The sequence below is a fragment of the Dama dama genome, chromosome 20, assembly GCF_033118175.1.
Source record: "Dama dama isolate Ldn47 chromosome 20, ASM3311817v1, whole genome shotgun sequence".
Lineage (NCBI taxonomy): Eukaryota > Metazoa > Chordata > Mammalia > Artiodactyla > Cervidae > Dama > Dama dama.
The window spans coordinates 26,155,242-26,173,442 of NC_083700.1; the positions used below are offsets into that span (position 1 = coordinate 26,155,242).

Sequence of the window (18,201 nt, forward strand, 5' to 3'; positions counted from 1 at the left end):
TGATGTACCTTCTCACAGCTTAGACTCAACCTGAAATCTTCACTCTCCTGGCTTGAAGAATGAATAAATGAGTAAAGGAGTGATTGCATGAAATAAAGCATTAATTTACCTGATAGTAGAAAATCCATTGCCTGCTCACTGTATGGTTTAATGAAAAGTGTTCTGTCTTTCCAGGTCATAGAAGACAGATTTAAGATAGAAAAGGATAAAGTGAAAGCAAAATCTCCCAAGGAGAAGAAGTCCCCATCTGCCAAGGTTGCCAAAGGCAAGGGAAAGGACCAGCCAGAGGCAAACATTGCCGTGAAAAAGACCACCCAGTTAGTGAGGAGGGGAGAAGAGGATGACACCAAGCAATACATTGGTCAGTGAGATGCTCCTTTCACTTCTTGCCTTATGACCTATGAACTTGAGAAACCATTCCAATCACTATGCTTAATCTTCCCCAGGCTTTCCCCCTTTTTTAAACCATAAATCCCATGCTCCCCATGACACCTTGGTAGAAAAATATTTCTACTTGCAACTCAGTATTTCTTTAGCATGTGTCGTGCTATAGGCATATCTTCACAGTGCAAATAAAAGATGAAGTCACAAGCTGATTGTGCTACCAAGCAGCTTAGTGTCTATTTGGGAACATTTTGAGAAAGTCAGAGACACTTGTAAGGCAAAGCAAAAAGTAATTATTGTCACAAATGAAACACAATACCAATAAAATCAGACCAGTTAATTTGTGACTCAAGTAGAGCATGTAGCTTCCTGATCTCAACTTCTCCTACTATCTGTTTGTCCTAGATAGAGCAACCAGAATTTTCTTTCATTTAGATTGTCTATATAAAACTATTCACCTTAGACAGCTATGAGTTATTTCTCCCTTCCCATGAATCTAAATGGAGCTACTGTTGTTATGCACATTGTATTTAAATGAGATGGCAGGTCTTCACATTCTTTACCAATTTGACTCCCATAATACATCTCTGCTCTAAACCTACTTACTTAGGAGCAATTATACTATGGATTTCATGGGCAGCATCAATACTGATTTGTTTTAGTAAATGAAGAAAAATCACTATTTGAAGATCGAAAGTTTGTGCATCTGTTGCTCTATTTTTAAGTTGATCTTAATGAACCATCGTGAGATGTAATGTTTCCATGTGCCATCTAGTACTGATATGACAATTTTTCTCACCCCTCAGAATCTAACATTCTAATATAGATTCATGTTCTAACACTAATAGAACAATGTAGCCAGGATAAAGTCAAGGAGAAAAATTTTAGGAATGTGCACAATATGTATTTTAAAATTGAACGCAAACAGATGGAGAAACATACCGTGTTCATGGATTGGAAGAATCAATATTGTCAAAATGGCTATTCTACCCAAAGCAGTCTATAGATTCAATGCAATCCCTATCAAGTTACCAACGGTATTTTTCACAGAACTAGACCAAAGAATTTCACAATTTGTATGGAAATACAAAAAACCTCGAATAGCCAAAGTAATCTTGAGAAAGAAGAATGGAACCGGAGGAATCAACCTGCCTGACTTCAGACTCTACTACAAAGCCACAGTCATCAAGACAGTATGGTACTGGCACAAAGACAGAAATATAGATCAATGGAACAGAATAGAAAGCCCAGAGATAAATCCACGGACCTATGGACACCTTATCTTTGACAAAGGAGGCAAGGATATACAATGGAAAAAAGACAACCTCTTTAACAAGTGGTGCTGGGATAACTGGTCAACCACTTGTAAAAGAATGAAACTAGAACACTTTCTAACACCATACACAAAAATAAACTCAAAATGGATTAAAGATCTAAATGTAAGACCAGAAACTATAAAACTCCTAGAGGAGAACATAGGCAAAACACTCTCCGACATAAATCACAGCAGGATCCTCTATGACCCACCTCCCAGAATATTGGAAATAAAAGCAAAAATAAACAAATGGGACCTAATGAAACTTAAAAGCTTTTGCACTACAAAGGAAACTATAAGTAAGGTGAAAAGACAGCCCTCAGATTGGGAGAAAATAATAGCAAATGAAGAAACAGACAAAGGATTAATCTCAAAAATATACAAGCAACTCCTGAAGCTCAATTCCAGAAAAATAAATGACCCAATCAAAAAATGGGCCAAAGAACTAAACAGACATTTCTCCAAAGAAGACATACAGATGGCTAACAAACACATGAAAAGATGCTCAACATCACTCATTATTAGAGAAATGCAAATCAAAATCACAATGAGGTACCATTACACGCCAGTCAGGATGGCTGCTATCCAAAAGTCTACAAGCAATAAATGCTGGAGAGGGTGTGGAGAAAAGGGAACCCTCTTACACTGTTGGTGGGAATGCAAACTAGTACAGCCGCTATGGAAAACAGTGTGAAGATTTCTTAAAAAACTGGAAATAGAACTGCCATATGACCCAGCAATCCCACTTCTGGGCATACACACTGAGGAAACCAGATCTGAAAGAGACACGTGCACCCCAATGTTCATCGCAGCACTGTTTATAATAGCCAGGACATGGAAACAACCTAGATGCCCATCAGCAGATGAATGGATAAGGAAGCTGTGGTACATATACACCATGGAATATTACTCAGCCGTTAAAAAGAATTCATTTGAACCAGTCCTAATGAGATGGATGAAACTGGAGCCCCTTGTACGGAGTGAAGTAAGCCAGAAAGATAAAGAACATTACAGCATACTAACACATATATATGGAATTTAGAAAGATGGTAACGATAACCCTATATGCAAAACAGAAAAAGAGGCACAGAAATACAGAACAGACTTTTGAACTCTGTGGGAGAATGTGAGGGTGGGATGTTTCAAAAGAACAGCATGTATACTATCTATGGTGAAACAGACCACCAGCCCAGGTGGGATGCATGAGACAAGTGCTGGGGCCTGGTGCACTGGGAAGACCCAGAGGAATCGGGCGGAGAGGGAGGTGGGAGGGGGGATCGGGATGGGGAATACGTGTAAATCTATGGCCGATTCATGTCAATGTATGACAAAAAAAAAAAAAAATAATAATAATAATAATAAAAATAATAAATTTAAAAAAAATTGAACGCAATAAATAATATTGTTGCTACATAACCCATACTCTGCATCCACACTATTGACATAAACACACAGAATGCTTTGGTAGGGAGTATGTTCATATTCAATATTTCCCTCTCCTGTAAACACCTCTACTTATAAAATATCACAAAGCTTCAGCTACTCGTAATTCAGGAGTAAAGCCAGATGTTGCTCAAGAGATTAGAACCAAGAAAAATTACAACCTAGGCTTTTTTTTTTTTTTCCATGAAAACCCAAACACATTTTCCATGACGACAGGCCCTCTGTATGTTTGTCTTTCTGTTATACCTTTGTCTCATTTGCAACAGTGATTTAATATTTTGTAAAAATGGCCACAGCCCTCTTACTGGAAGGGCAATAATGAAAACCAGTCAACAGGACTGCATTCCAGCCAACCCCACTGCTCTTGGCAAGCCCCGGGGATGATAAACGCATGCATAATGTATGGAGCCATTGAACTGGCTGCGTGCAACCTGTTCTCTTTTAAAATGATGGCTGCTCTTCTCTACGGTATTTTTTGAACAGACGATGAGCCAGATGACGGTGCCCAGCATTACTTTATAGTCGTGGGCTTCAACAATCCTCAGCTATTAGCGATCATGACGGAGCTTGGCATTCCCATAAGCAGCGTGATTAAAATATCTTCAGAGAATTATGAACCTCTGCAGACGCACCTGGCAGCAGTTAGCCAACAGCAGGAAAGTTTTCTTCAGCCAGAAGGTATGCAGTCTGCTAAGCAACTTACCAAATCCTTCAATATTACCCACTGTCCTTAAAGAACAAATACAACTTTCTGTCCAAAACATAGTCCTACGATACATACATTATTAAATCCTTTTGAGACCGATTTGCTGTTTATGCTGCTTGCACGAGCCAGGTGTTGTAAATTTTGCAAATTCAAATCATACCCTTTGTTTCTATCCCTGCCAGCCACAGAGAACATAGAGTTGGTTATCCAACTCCATTTCTCAGGAATTTTGATATGTAACTTTTACCTAAAGCATGCGCTGGGTGGATCAACTGTGGAGAATCGTTTCTGCCAGCAGCCACAGTCACCAAATGGCCCTGGGGGCGGGGGGGGAGCGGTCATCACTTTGGATTCTTGCTTGGCTTTGCTACTGGCTTATTGTGACAAATCAGAAGGGGCGCTTTTATTCCGGGCCTTGGACCAGGAAGCTATAGGATGAAGCCCGATCTACACTGCTGTTCAGCTATCCTGAGCCTCAGGGTCTTCCTCTAAGGGAATTGAACCCGACTCCCTCTATGGGAAGGGAACAAAACTCTACTGTGTGGGTACTAGAATTAGGATTCAGCATAAGCCTATGTGACCTGGAAGTTCATGCTCTTTTTGCCATATGCTGTTTCACCTTTTTGTTATTTATTAGTCATATTTTTTGCACAGGACTTTGTAACCTACACAGCCACATCCCAATTTCTATAACACGACATTTTAAAATCTGCCATTCCAGGTTAGAAATAGCTAACCTTGATAATAATAATAGCTACCATTTGTTGGGCATAGGCCTTGGAACTTGGCTTAATGCTGAGGGCTTTAAGTGTGTTGATTCATGTAGTTTCCATGACAACCCTTGGAAGTATGTTTTATTATTTCCATTTTACAGGAAATGACTTTCAGTCTAGGGGCAGCTATTAAATAAAAGAGTCAGGATTCAAATCCAGCTACTCCTGTCTCAAAGACTAGTTGTAACATTAAATAATTATTGTTGAAGCCAATGAGAAAATGCTGACTCCTCTGCCCATGGAATTCTCCAGGCAAGAATACTGGAGTGGGTAGCCATTCCCTTCTCCAGGAGGTCTTCCTTACCCAGGGATAGAATCCAGGTCTCCTGCATTACAGGTAGATTTTTTACCATCTGAACCACCAGAGAAACCCATAAGTTCCATAGTCTTTCTATTAAAAAATATTTAATATATAAAAATAAAATCACAGAAAGAGAGACTTTAGAATAATGAGATCTTAGTAGTAGGACCTATTTAGTTGTAGATGGAAAAAAACAAAACATGTCAGACAAATTTTCAAGTGTAACTTTATGGAAAACTGTTGTTATTTTACAGTCAGAGTACAAATGCCCAGAGAAGCTAGTAGCTATTTCAATGTGGCCTAAAGTTAACTGGAGCAGAAATCATGGATCCAGTGTGTTTTTAGCCACGCAGGAAGGAAAACTGGATCAACTGCAGTTATGCAGCAAACAAATGCTAAAATGGTCGAAAAGTGGTTTGGCAGGAAAATTGCTCCTCTACAGATACAGCATAGGAGTGATGGAAATATTGGCCATAGCTAGCTCCCAAAATGTGTGACCTTATTATTATCTTTCTAGGCTTCAACTATAAAATAAAGGGGTTGGAAAAGCTCATATTTAATAATAATTTCAGAAGTAAAATCCCCTGATGTTTAATTATATAGTCCAGGTCCAAACACTTCTCAAAATTACCTTTATTTGTATTTTCTGGTACTGTACAGACATTGGGCAATGTATATGACTCACCGCAAGCACTGTAAGTGGGATGAAATTCAGCACTCTCATTTTGCAGTATAAACATGTTGCTCTTATTAGTAATAGAAGCTGAAAACCTGAAGAAGGAGAATGGCATAAAAGAACTTGAAATCTTCTGGAGGTACTTGGAACCGATCCTGAATAACCAGAAACCAGAAACAAACCTCTTTGATGTCGCTCGGCTTGAATACACGGTCAAGGCTGACAAGTTTCCTTCTGACTGGTCAGACAGTGAGATGTTGGTTAGTACATGCATTAGTGAGACTGACTAGTTTGAACATGTGACACTGTGCTTCCATTTGCCCCATCCATTCATTCCACAGATATTTATTGATCACTGTCTATAGAGAAGGTTTTGTGCTAGGCTGGCTTATCTTCAAGACAGTGAGCACACTGAATGTCTGATAATGGCTATAGCCTGATACTTTAACTTTTAGTGTATGAATTAATGTCAAAAGAATAAGATGTAGATGAAGATAAAGCATGGTAATTATTTTATTTGGTGACATGTGGGTTTGCTTCATACCTTAAGGTTCTAGGCAGCAGAGTCTTAATATATATAAATTATGAAAATACTAAATTTTACAGTTTGTTGAATTACATTGTCTTTCTTTTTTATACATTAGTTCAAAACATTGTTCTTCTAGGTCCTTGCTTTTATTGCCAAAATTATATTTTTAATTTATTTGCCTGACAAGGTTTATCTTAATAGAATGACTTGACCCCAAGCCAACAATTAGCAGGCATTTCCTGAGTGTATTTATTGGCCCCCTGCTATTGAGGTACTTGCAGAAAGGCAAGACCAAAATCATGAAACAGAGAAGCAGTGTTCAAGATGCCACACATCTATGTGCTCTGTTATATGAAACACTCTTGTTTTTTACTAATTCAGAAAAAGAAGAATTAGGATGCTCTGAAAAGTAACAAAATCTGTATATATGAGGGTGTTTTAAAAAAGAATGTTGAGCAACTACTTATCACGATGTTGGGGAAGATATCCATATCCAGACATTCCTGTTATAAAAAAAGAGACCTCTCAGGTCTCTTCTGGCTGACCACCTGTCCCAACAAACAGGGAACCAGGAGTGTTGAATCCCTTACAGGGTAATATATGTCAGTATTGAAAGGACTTGAGCTGAAAGCAGAGTCCCGGAGAAGGACCACATCAAGTGTGTCCTGAAGGAAGCTGGGAGAAACAGGATGGAAGGGGAGGATGACTGTCTGTGGACAGTGACTGTGGGTAGCTCCCAAACAAACAAAATGCAAACCTGACAGTCTAAGAAGAAAAGAATGACATCAAATCCTGGAGTTTCTGAGCCAAAGGGTAGGCTGCTCGTTACCATGGGTTGCCACATGGGCAGTTCTCACCATGAGAATCCCTGCTTCTGTTACCTTGAGATGGATGTGCACTGGGTGAATTACGTGAAAACACTGAGGAGGGAAGCCTAGATTTGAACCTTGAAGGACAGACAGGATTTGAATAAGTAGCAGTGGATACATCAGGTTGAGTGACAAAGATTGTCAACATAAGGTATTAGATGTTACCATGTAGAAACAGAACACTTAAATCTCATACTATTGGCAACTATTGTTATTGTTGTTTAGTCACTAAGTTGTGGTCCAACTCTTTGCAACTCCATGGACTGTAGCCTACTAGGCTCTTCTGTCCATAGGATTTCCCATGCAAAAATACTAAAGTGGGTTGCCATTTCCTTCTTCAGGGGACCTTCCTGACCTAGGGATCAAACCCGCATATCCCGTGTCCCCTGCATTGGTAGGCAGATTCTTTACCACTGAACCATCAGGGAAGTCTACCTTGGCAGTAGTAAGAATAAATACTAGCCTTGATGGGAAGATCCCCTGGAGAAGGGAATGGTTACCCACTCCAGTATTCTGGCCTGGAGAATTCCATGGACAGATGAGCCTGGCAGACAACAGTCCATGGGGTCGCAAAGAGTCAGACACGACTAAGTGACTTTCACCATCACTAAGATACATGGAAACAAAGCTGAACATAGAAAATCTGTGTTTGAAGGCAAAGCTGGTTATTGTGAAATCCCTCTGCCTTGCATCACCCCATCCCTTCATCTAGATATCTTCCTCTTTCCTGCTTTGTCTTTCACTCCCCTACCTCCTAAACCGGAGCTCAGGAAAGAGTCCACCTGTCCTTTACTACTCCATGTTAAGTCAGGACATGTTTCTCTATCCCAGAGACACTGGCATTCCAGGTACTGTCATACTGTGACTACTCCATCCTGTTTTCTTGGAGTTCTAGATTATGCCCAGCAAATGGGAAAGAGGCTATAGCCCTGGGATCCTGAAACACCATCTCAAAGGCAGCTGTCTATCTTGATGATAAACCAGCTCTTCTTCCAAGAATTTAAAAATTTATCCTAACTTGAAAACTCACATCCACAAATTTAAGTTTTGTGGAAACATTTCCTCCTCTCATTTGGGCCAAGTTTTGGCCACATATCTTCGAAAGAACTTATAAGCAATTTTGATTTAATAGAGCACAGGAGATCCCAGCCATATAGGTCTTGAATCCTCTGTCCATGGGATTTCCCAGGCAAGAATACTGGAGTGGGTTGCCATTTCCTTCTCCCGGAGATTTTTCCTGACCCAGGAACTGAACTTACATATCCTGTGTCTCATGCTTTGCAGGCAGATTCTTTACCTACTGAGCCATCAGGGAAGATGAATCATAATTAAGGGGAGGCAATACAAAGAGTCTTCTAAGGCAGCCTGAAACCAAGAACATTTTGCTCCTGCTCTAACTAGGGCTCCCTTCTGTGTGTCTTATGTCCTCCCCAGGCAGAGGCTGAGAGGAGCTGATGTGCATTGAGCTCAGGGTAGAAGACATGCCATTGCATCCTCAGTACGTAGATGTGAACATCAAGACACACAGTTGCAACTCCAAAAGACTCAGCACCATTCACAGCATCCTGTTTCCTCTGCCAGTATTAAAAGCTTTCTGTTCATTAGATTTTAATCACTCCATTTTAAAAATAGTTTTTTATTATTTTTTTTGGCCACACCATGTGGCACATGGAATCTTCATTCCCAAACCCAGGATCGAACTGGTATCTGCTGCAGTGGAAGTGCAGAATCTTAACCATTGGACCGCCAGGAAGGTCCCTAATCACTCCATTTTTAAAGAAAGTGAATGTGGCTATATTTTCCTTTTTAAAAATATAGAGTGGAAGAGTTTAAATGGCAATTAAAGTTAGGAACTTTCATGTTGAAAAAGTAATATCAGTTTGAAATACTGTTGGGACTTTCCTGGTGGTCCAGACGGTAAAGAATCTGCCTGCAATGCAGGAGACGCAGGTTCAATCCCTGGTTCAGGAAGATCCCCTGAAGAAAAGGAATGGCTACAGACTCCAGTATTCTGGCCTGGAGAATTCCATGGACAGAGGAGTTTGGCAGGCTACAGTCCATGGGGTAGCAAAGAGTTGGACATGACTAAGACATTAACACACTGCTCCTTATGCATATATACTCCTGACTTCAGAAGTAGAAGATTAATGTCTAGAGTTGGGCCATGAGGTAAATGAGGAAGGTAAATGAGGAAATGAGATCAATCAACTGTGCTGCCTGAGTGGACATACCAATCTTCTATCAGCCACTTTGCAAGTATTTATTGAACATCAGCTTCATGCCAGAGCCATGATCTGAGTCCAACTGCAGCAGACTTTTAGAGCCAAGGCATACCTTTGCAAGGTCCAGTTTGTGAGTGAGCAACCCAGCACAAATAATGATGGACAAAGAAAGCCTTAAAAGCAGTTCAGTAACAGAGTTGGGTTTCAGAAGAAAAGACCTTTGGGTTTAATACTGAAAATCAAAATTGATTGTAAACTTAGGATCACTTGAAAAATATAGAAGTAATAAACCTATTTCTAACACAAGTAGCCTACATACATACTGTAGATAGATGGTATTCCACTCTCAGCTCTATCTGTAAGTTGATAATGGCCTCACATCCAAGCCAGGAGCCAGCCAAGTAGTCGTCTTTCTCTCTGGAAGAAGGAAAGCATTAGTACCTTTGGCTGCAAACATGCAGGCTGTATTTCTGCTGAACCCAGGTAACGAAAGCTTTACATCAAATAAATGCCCATCAAGAAGTGCTAACTGCCTATGAACGACATCTGCAACATCTCAAGTTAAGCCCTGGGTTGCTGAAATAATTTTCTGGCTTTTAGCATGTGATTTGCTGTTTGATTTAAAAAGAAATTAGCTAGTTAAGCTAAGGGATAATTGACCAGAAGCTTTTACTCTATTTTTTATAAATACAGGCACGCAAAAATATGTTTCTGTGCCAGAATGTGGGCAGAGAATATCAGGTTGAAGTTTTACTGAGGAATTCTCAGCCCTGGAGGGGACCCGTGAAGCCCAGACTAAGGTGTGCTGTAAGGATGTGCAAAGCTGGCTTGTCTCTGGACTCCTGCCAGGCTGAGTCACTGGCCCCGCTAGGAGCTTTCTCACTCTACCTTAGCACTTCAGCTCGAACACAGGAGGAGCCTATCTAATCCTCCTTTGCTTTCAAGCAGACTTAATGATAACTGTGCTTTTCCACTTCTGGAAATGAAAGCCAAGGTAATAGAGATATCTGATCTATGACCTGCTTGCCAGACCATAAAACTTGCAGCTATCATGGAGTACTGGTCTATCAGGATCTCCTAGGGTTTTTCTCCCTATGGGTAGCACGGTGAGGAGAGGAAGAAATCCTGATGGCGCACACACTGCAGTCTGCTTGTGTGGAGAACGGGGGAGATTTCCATTGCGATTCTTGTGTGGCCGAGCAAGAGCTCAGCCCCAGCTTGCCTTGGGCTGAGGATGTGGGAATTACCTATCTCATGAGTTGCTTCAGGAATGGAGATGCCTAGAAAATAGGCCTCTCTGCTGAAATGAATGAATATGGCATTTCCACCTTGTTGAAGCATTAATCAGACTCTTACAATACTAGGCAGCCAGAGGCCCTCCAAAGGGAACAGTCTGCATTGTGGTGAAGGGCCAGAAGGGTTCAGTGGTTTGGGGACCAGCTGGGGAAGGGCTTCCCTGTGAAAATCATAGGTTTAGCTTTATGGGAGATACAACCATACATCTGATTCCAACAATATAAAGCTAAGAACTAATTGTCGTTAATTCTCACCTGTAGCTGGAATTGGGCACCGAAATTTTTGAAAATGTTGCCTGTTTGATGTACGACACCCTGGATTGGAAAAGGCAGCACCAGCACTATTTGGAAAGCATGCGGCTTATTAACGTCCCACAGGTGGTTAGTGAGAAGCCTATCTTTGAAGTGACATTGATTCCTGAGGTAGGCACATTCTGGAGTGTCTTTAATGGGCCGAACGATTCATTGAACAACTTAATTTTCACATTTATAAAGCATACGAAGAAAAAGATCACAAATCTTGGTAGCAAGGGGACTCTGCCTGCTGCTGTTTAATGGGTAAGGGTGGGATCAAGGACCCCAGGCACAGTATTAAAGGTATCCATATGGTGAGGACTTTATGAAGCTCCCCAACTACCTACCACACACAGAGGGGATGATAGAACCTGCTTTTCAGCCATGGTGCAATAAACAACATCTGGAACCAGGAGGGCTATTGATAACTTAATCACCGTGTTTATGTGCATGCTAACTCCCTTCAGTAGTGTCCGATTCTGAGACCCCATGGACTCTAGCCTGCCAGGCTTCTCTGCCCATGGGATTCTCCAGGCAAGATTACTGGAGTGGGTTGCCATGCCCTCCTCCAAGGGATCTTCCCCATCTAGGGGTCGAACCCACATCTCTTATGTCTCCTGCCTTGGCAGGCAGGTTCTTTACCACTAGCACCACCTGGGAAGCCCAACCATTGTTATTTAACACCTACTCTGTGCTGGCACTGTACCAGGGGCTGGCAATACAATAATGAACATTATCCACCCACTGTCCTCCTCACTGAGGTTAAGCTTTAAAGGGAACGGCAGTCAAGTCAAAGGTGGTTGCAATTTAGCATGATGAGTGCTGGGAGGATAGTCAGCTGAGGTTTCAGGAGAAGCTATAAATATGGCACCTAACCTGCTCCTGAGCAGAGGAGGTTAGAGAGATGGAAATCAAGAAGGCCTTCCCAGGCAGAGTAAGTGATCGGCTGAAGGCTGAGGATGAATTGCCTGGGTAAACCCTGGTTGGGGAGAGGGACAGGGTGGTACTCTCAAGAAAGGGGCGAAGACGTTACAAAGAAAAGGAGGTCAAAACAAAGAAGTATTATGGCCAGAACCACACCACATGATGGGCAGTGCTTCCAGGCCATACGTACAGAGTGGAGAACAGCAACAAAAGCTGGAAAGGTGGGAGCCAGGATGTTCTTCGGTGCTGAGCTCAAGAGTTTGGGTTTTATCCTGAAAGCAATGGAAACCATTCAAGGATTCTCAGAGGGAGAATGGCATGATTCTGAGTCACCCTAGGGAAGAAAATCTTGACTCTTGGTGCCCCATCTTCCCATCCCTTTCCTGGTAATGACTTCAGTTCAGTTGCTTAGTTGTGTCCAACTCTCTGCAACTCCATGGACTGCATCACGCCAGGCCTCCCTGTCCATCACCAACTCCCGGAGTTTACTCAAACTCAAGTCCATTGAGTTGGTGATGCCATCCAACCATCTCGTCCTCTGTTGTCCCCTTCTCCTTCCGCTTTCAATCTTTCCCAGCATCAGAGGCTTTTCAAATGAGTCAGTTCTTCACATCATATGGCCAAAGTATTGAAGTTTCAGCTTTAGCATCAGTCCTTCCAATTAATATTCAGGACAGATTTCCTTTAGGGTGGACTAATTGGATCTCCTTGCAGTCCAAGGGACTCTCAAGAGTCTTCTCCAATACCACAGTTCAAAAGCATCAATTCTTCTGCACTCAGCTTTCTTTATAGTCCAACTCTCACATCCATACACAACTATTGGAAAAACCATGGCCTTGACTAGATGGACCTTTGTTGGCAATGTAATGTCTCTGCTTTTTAATATACTATCTAGGTTGGTCATAACTTTCCTTCCAAGGAGTAAGTGTCTTTTAGTTTCATGGCTGCTGTCACCATCTGCAGTGATTTTGGAGCCAAAAAAAAAATAAAAGTCTGCCACTGTTTCCCCATCTATTTGCCATGAAGTGATGTGACTGGATGCCATGATCTTAGTTATCTGAATGTTGAGCTTGAAGCCTCTTTAATCAAGAGGCTCTTTAGTTCTTCACTTTCTGCCATAAGGGTGGTGTCATCTGCATATCTGAGGTTATTGATATTTCTTCTGGCAATCTTGATTCCAGCTTGTGCTTCATCCAGCCCAGCCTTTCTCATGATGTACTCTGCATATAAGTTAAATAAGCAGGGTGACAATATACAGCCTTGATGTACTCCTTTTCCTATTTGGAACCAGTCTGTTCCATGTCCAGTTCTGACCTTCATACAGATTTCTCAGGAGGCAGGTCAGGTGATCTGGTATTCCCATCTCTTTCAGAATTTTCCACAATTTATTGTGATCCACACAGTCAAAAGCTTTGGCGTAGTCAATAAAGCAGAAATAGATGTTTTTCTGGAACTCTCTTGCTTTTTCAATGATCCAGTGGATGTTGGCAATTTGATCTCTGGTTCCTCTGCCTTTTCTAAAACCAGCTTGAACATCTGGAAGTTCATGGTTCATGGATTGTTGAAGCCTGGCTTGGAGAATTTTGAGCATTACTTCACTAGCGTGTGAGCTGAGTGCAGTTGTGTGATAGTTTGAGCATTCTTTGGAATTGCCTTTCCTTTTGATTGGAATGAAAACTGACCTTTTCCAGTCCTGTGTCCACTGCTGAGTTTTCACAAATTTGCTGGCGTGTTAAGTGTAGCACTTTCACAGCATCATCTTTCAGGATTTGAAATAGCTCAACTGGAATTCCATTGCTTAGTGTGTTCTATTAGGAAAAAACTGAGAAATCTCCATACCCATTAACTTCTTTCCTTCTGTGGACCAAATTTGCTTATATGACCCTCATATTAGCAAATGATTTTGTGGTGTGAACAGAATCATGCAACCTCAGAATCCCCTCGAAATCCCATCATACCAGCATTGGATGAAAGCCTCTCTCAACTGGATGTTTCAATTGTTCCTTTTTAATTGTTCTTTTAGCCTCCACAACCTGTTGTCACAATCCCTGGAAAGAAGAAAACACAACAATATGAAGAGCCACAAATCCCGGCTCCTCCTCCACCAACACTGCTACCGCCACCTCCAGGCATGTATGGAGCAGCCGGAGAATCAGCGTCAGGAGCTGGTGCTTTAGGGAATGATTGTCCTCCATGTTGCTCTCACACCTCCCTCCACCCCCAGCTCCCACGTTTATCAGGGCATGATCAGAGTTTGAATCTGTGGGTGGAAGAAATGGAGAGCACGTTTTAACTGAACCACAATATTTTGTATCTTTTACAGCGGCTTCCACCATCACAAATGAAGTAGACATGAGATACTACAATGACTTGCTGAATCCCATTCCAGAAGAATTCATTTCTGTGCCCTTGATACTGCACTGTATGCTGGAACAGGTAAGTGGATACATCCTGGAACTTTCTTCCCCGGTGGGCGACGTGTAGTCAGGTACTTCACCTCCCTTTCTTTTTTAAAAAACTATTTTAAAAATAGGCTTGTAATGCCTGAATGCATTCTCCTTTACAAAGATTAGGACATTTTAGATAAAGCTAAAATTTTCTTATGAGCTTCAGTCCTCTTTCTTTTGCTATGCTCTGGAACCATTTATATAACATACCCTGAAGTTGTGGTAGGCATATGTTTAAATACTATCAGGTGTCATTTTTTAATGAAAGAGAGAGGAGTTGGGCAGGTGGACAGGGTGGTTAATGGTCTTCAACTGCATTTAAAGTTTCTTTTACTCTTGTAGATTTCATCAGATTTTTCTGTTTCTGAGGCCAATTTTAGTCATTCATCTTTTGAAATAAATGTCCATTTTATTTGTGTTTTCAATATCCTAGAAGCTCTTTATTCACTAATATATATTTAAAAATTCTCTCTGTATCAGTTATGTTCCTTCCCTATGACCAATGTTATTTTTTAGTGCCCTCTTTTCTTGATCATGGATGTCGATGGTTTATGGATTGTTGGTCTTTTCAAAGAACAGCATTTTTTTCATTGATCCACTCCTTTTTACTTCACTGATTTCTTCATTTATCTTTATTATTTCCTTCTTCCTACTTTCTTTGGTTTATTTAGCAATTCATTTTAATTGAAAGTTCACTTGGTTTACTTTCTATTTCACTTTACTTAAGCCTATGCATCTTGAGTATTTCTTGGACACATCATAATGCATTCAAAGTACTCAGTTCTAAGTCTTTTAATTTCCACTGTTTATTGTCCATTTCTAATTTTATTTCATGATGGTCAGTAAACATGATCTGGGTGTTAAATTTTTTTTTTTTTAATTTCCCAGACTTCCTGTGTGACCTGGTACACATGGTCAGTTCTTATGAGTGCTGTATATGCATTTGAGAAAAGTTTTTTTTTTTTTTTTTCTTTTTTTCTTTTTTAATTTTTATTATTATTATTTTTTTTTCCCAGTGGGTTTTGTCATACATTGATATGAATCAGCCATGGATTTACATGTATTCCCAATCCCGATCCCCCCTCCCACCTCCCTCTCCACCCGATTCCTCTGGGTCTTCCCAGTGCACCAGGCCCGAGCACTTGTCTCGTGCATCCCACCTGGGCTGGTGATCTGTTTCACCATAGATAGTATACATGCTGTTCTTTTCAAATATCCCACCCTCACATTCTCCCACAAAGTTCAAAAGTCTGTTCTGTGTTTCTGTGTCTCTTTTTCTGTTCTGCATATAGGGTTATCGTTATCACCTTTCTAAATTCCATATACATGTGTCAGTATGCTGTAATGTTCTTTATCTTTCTGGCTTACTTCACTCTGTATAATGGGCTCCAGCTTCATCCATCTCATTAGGACTGGTTCAAATGAATTTTTTTTCATGGCTGAGTAATATTCCATGGTGTATATGTACCACAGCTTCCTTATCCATTCATCTGCTGATGGGCATCTAGGTTGCTTCCATGTCCTGGCTATTATAAACAGTGCTGCGATGAACATTGGGGTGCACGTGTCTCTTTCAGATCTGGTTTCCTCAGTGTGTATGCCCAGAAGTGGGATTGCTGGGTCATATGGCAGTTCTATTTCCAGTTTTTTAAGAAATCTCCACACTGTTTTCCATAGCGGCTGTACTAGTTTGCATTCCCACCAACAGTGTAAGAGGGTTCCCTTTTCTCCACACCCTCTCCAGCATTTATTGCTTGTAGACTTTTGGATAGCAGCCATCCTGACTGGCGTGTAATGGTACCTCATTGTGGTTTTGATTTGCATTTCTCTAATAATGAGTGATGTTGAGCATCTTTTCATGTGTTTGTTAGCCATCTGTATGTCTTCTTTGGAGAAATGTCTGTTTAGTTCTTTGGCCCATTTTTTGATTGGGTCATTTATTTTTCTGGAATTGAGCTGCAGGAGTTGCTTGTATATTTTTGAGATTAATCCTTTGTCTGTTGCTTCATTTGCTATTATTTTCTCCCAATCTGAGGGCTGTCTTTTCACCTTACTTATAGTTTCCTTTGTAGTGCAAAAGCTTTTAAGTTTCATTAGGTCCCATTTGTTTAGTTTTGCTTTTATTTCCAATATTCTGGGAGGTGGGTCATAGAGGATCTTGCTTTGATTTATGTCGGAGAGTGTTTTGCCTATGTTCTCCTCTAGGAGTTTTATAGTTTCTGGTCTTACATTTAGATCTTTAATCCATTTTGAGTTTATTTTTGTGTATGGTGTTAGAAAGTGTTCTAGTTTCATTCTTTTACAAGTGGTTGACCAGTTATCCCAGCACCACTTGTTAAAGAGGTTGTCTTTTTTCCATTGTATATCCTTGCCTCCTTTGTCAAAAATAAGGTGTCCATAGGTTCGTGGATTTATCTCTGGGCTTTCTATTCTGTTCCATTGATCTATATTTCTGTCTTTGTGCCAGTACCATACTGTCTTGATGACTGTGGCTTTGTAGTAGAGTCTGAAGTCAGGCAGGTTGATTCCTCCAGTTCCATTCTTCTTTCTCAAGATTACTTTGGCTATTCGAGGTTTTTTGTATTTCCATACAAATTGTGAAATTCTTTGGTCTAGTTCTGTGAAAAATACCGTTGGTAGCTTGATAGGGGTTGCATTGAATCTATAGACTGCTTTGGGTAGAATAGCCATTTTGACAATATTAATTCTTCCAATCCATGAACACGGTATGTTTCTCCATCTGTTTGTGTCCTCTTTGATTTCTTTCATCAGTGTTTTATAGTTTTCTATGTATAGGTCTTTTGTTTCTTTAGGTAGATATACTCCTAAGTATTTTATTCTTTTTGTTGCAATGGTGAATGGTATTGTTTCCTTAATTTCTCTGTCTGTTTTTTCATTGTTAGTATATAGGAATGCAAGGGATTTCTGTGTGTTAATTTTATATCCTGCAACTTTACTATATTCATTGATTAGCTCTAGTAATTTTCTGGTAGAGTCTTTAGGGTTTTCTATGTAGAGGATCATGTCATCTGCAAACAGTGAGAGTTTTACTTCTTCTTTTCCTATCTGGATTCCTTTTACTTCTTTTTCTGCTCTGATTGCTGTGGCCAGCACTTCCAACACTATGTTGAATAGTAGTGGTGAGAGTGGGCACCCTTGTCTTGTTCCTGATTTCAGGGGAAATGCCTTCAATTTTTCACCATTGAGGGTGATGCTTGCTGTGGGTTTGTCATATATAGCTTTTATTATGTTGAGGTATGTTCCTTCTATTCCTGCTTTTTGGAGAGTTTTAATCATAAATGAGTGTTGAATTTTGTCAAAGGCTTTCTCTGCATCTATTGAGATAATCATATGGTTTTTATCTTTCAATTTGTTAATGTGGTGTATTACATTGATTGATTTGCGGATATTAAAGAATCCTTGCATTCCTGGGATAAAGCCCACTTGGTCATGGTGTATGATTTTTTTAATATGTTGTTGGATTCTGTTTGCTAGAATTTTGTTAAGGATTTTTGCATCTATGTTCATCAGTGATATTGGCCTGTAGTTTTCTTTTTTTGTGGCATCTTTGTCTGGTTTTGGAATTAGGGTGATGGTGGCCTCATAGAATGAGTTTGGAAGCTTACCTTCTTCTGCAATTTTCTGGAAGAGTTTGAGTAAGATAGGTGTTAGCTCTTCTCTAAATTTTTGGTAGAATTCAGCTGTGAAGCCATCTGGTCCTGGGCTTTTGTTTGCTGGAAGATTTTTGATGACAGTTTCGATTTCCTTGCTTGTGATGGGTCTGTTAAGATCTTCTATTTCTTCCTGGTTCAGTTTTGGAAAGTTATACTTTTCTAAGAATTTGTCCATTTCATCCAAGTTGTCCATTTTATTGGCATAGAGCTGCTGGTAGTAGTCTCTTATGATCCTTTGTATTTCAGTGTTGTCTGTTGTGATCTCTCCATTTTCATTTCTAATTTTGTCAATTTGGTTTTTCTCTCTTTGTTTCTTAATGAGTCTTGCTAATGGTTTGTCAATTTTGTT

The 18,201-nt window shown here is 40.3% G+C and overlaps 1 protein-coding gene across 1 annotated transcript in view; it reads left to right on the plus strand.

Annotated features, from left to right (window-relative positions):
- SPAG17 (sperm associated antigen 17) overlaps positions 1-18,201 on the plus strand; it is a 230,426-nt gene that overhangs the window by 74,183 nt on the left and 138,042 nt on the right. Inside the window, exons 5-10 of the mRNA XM_061119929.1 lie at positions 175-361; positions 3,626-3,820; positions 5,677-5,858; positions 10,775-10,936; positions 13,755-13,839; positions 14,058-14,167. Of these exons, the coding sequence (XP_060975912.1) occupies positions 175-361; positions 3,626-3,820; positions 5,677-5,858; positions 10,775-10,936; positions 13,755-13,839; positions 14,058-14,167 (921 nt within the window). The remainder of the gene's footprint in view (positions 1-174; positions 362-3,625; positions 3,821-5,676; positions 5,859-10,774; positions 10,937-13,754; positions 13,840-14,057; positions 14,168-18,201) is intronic.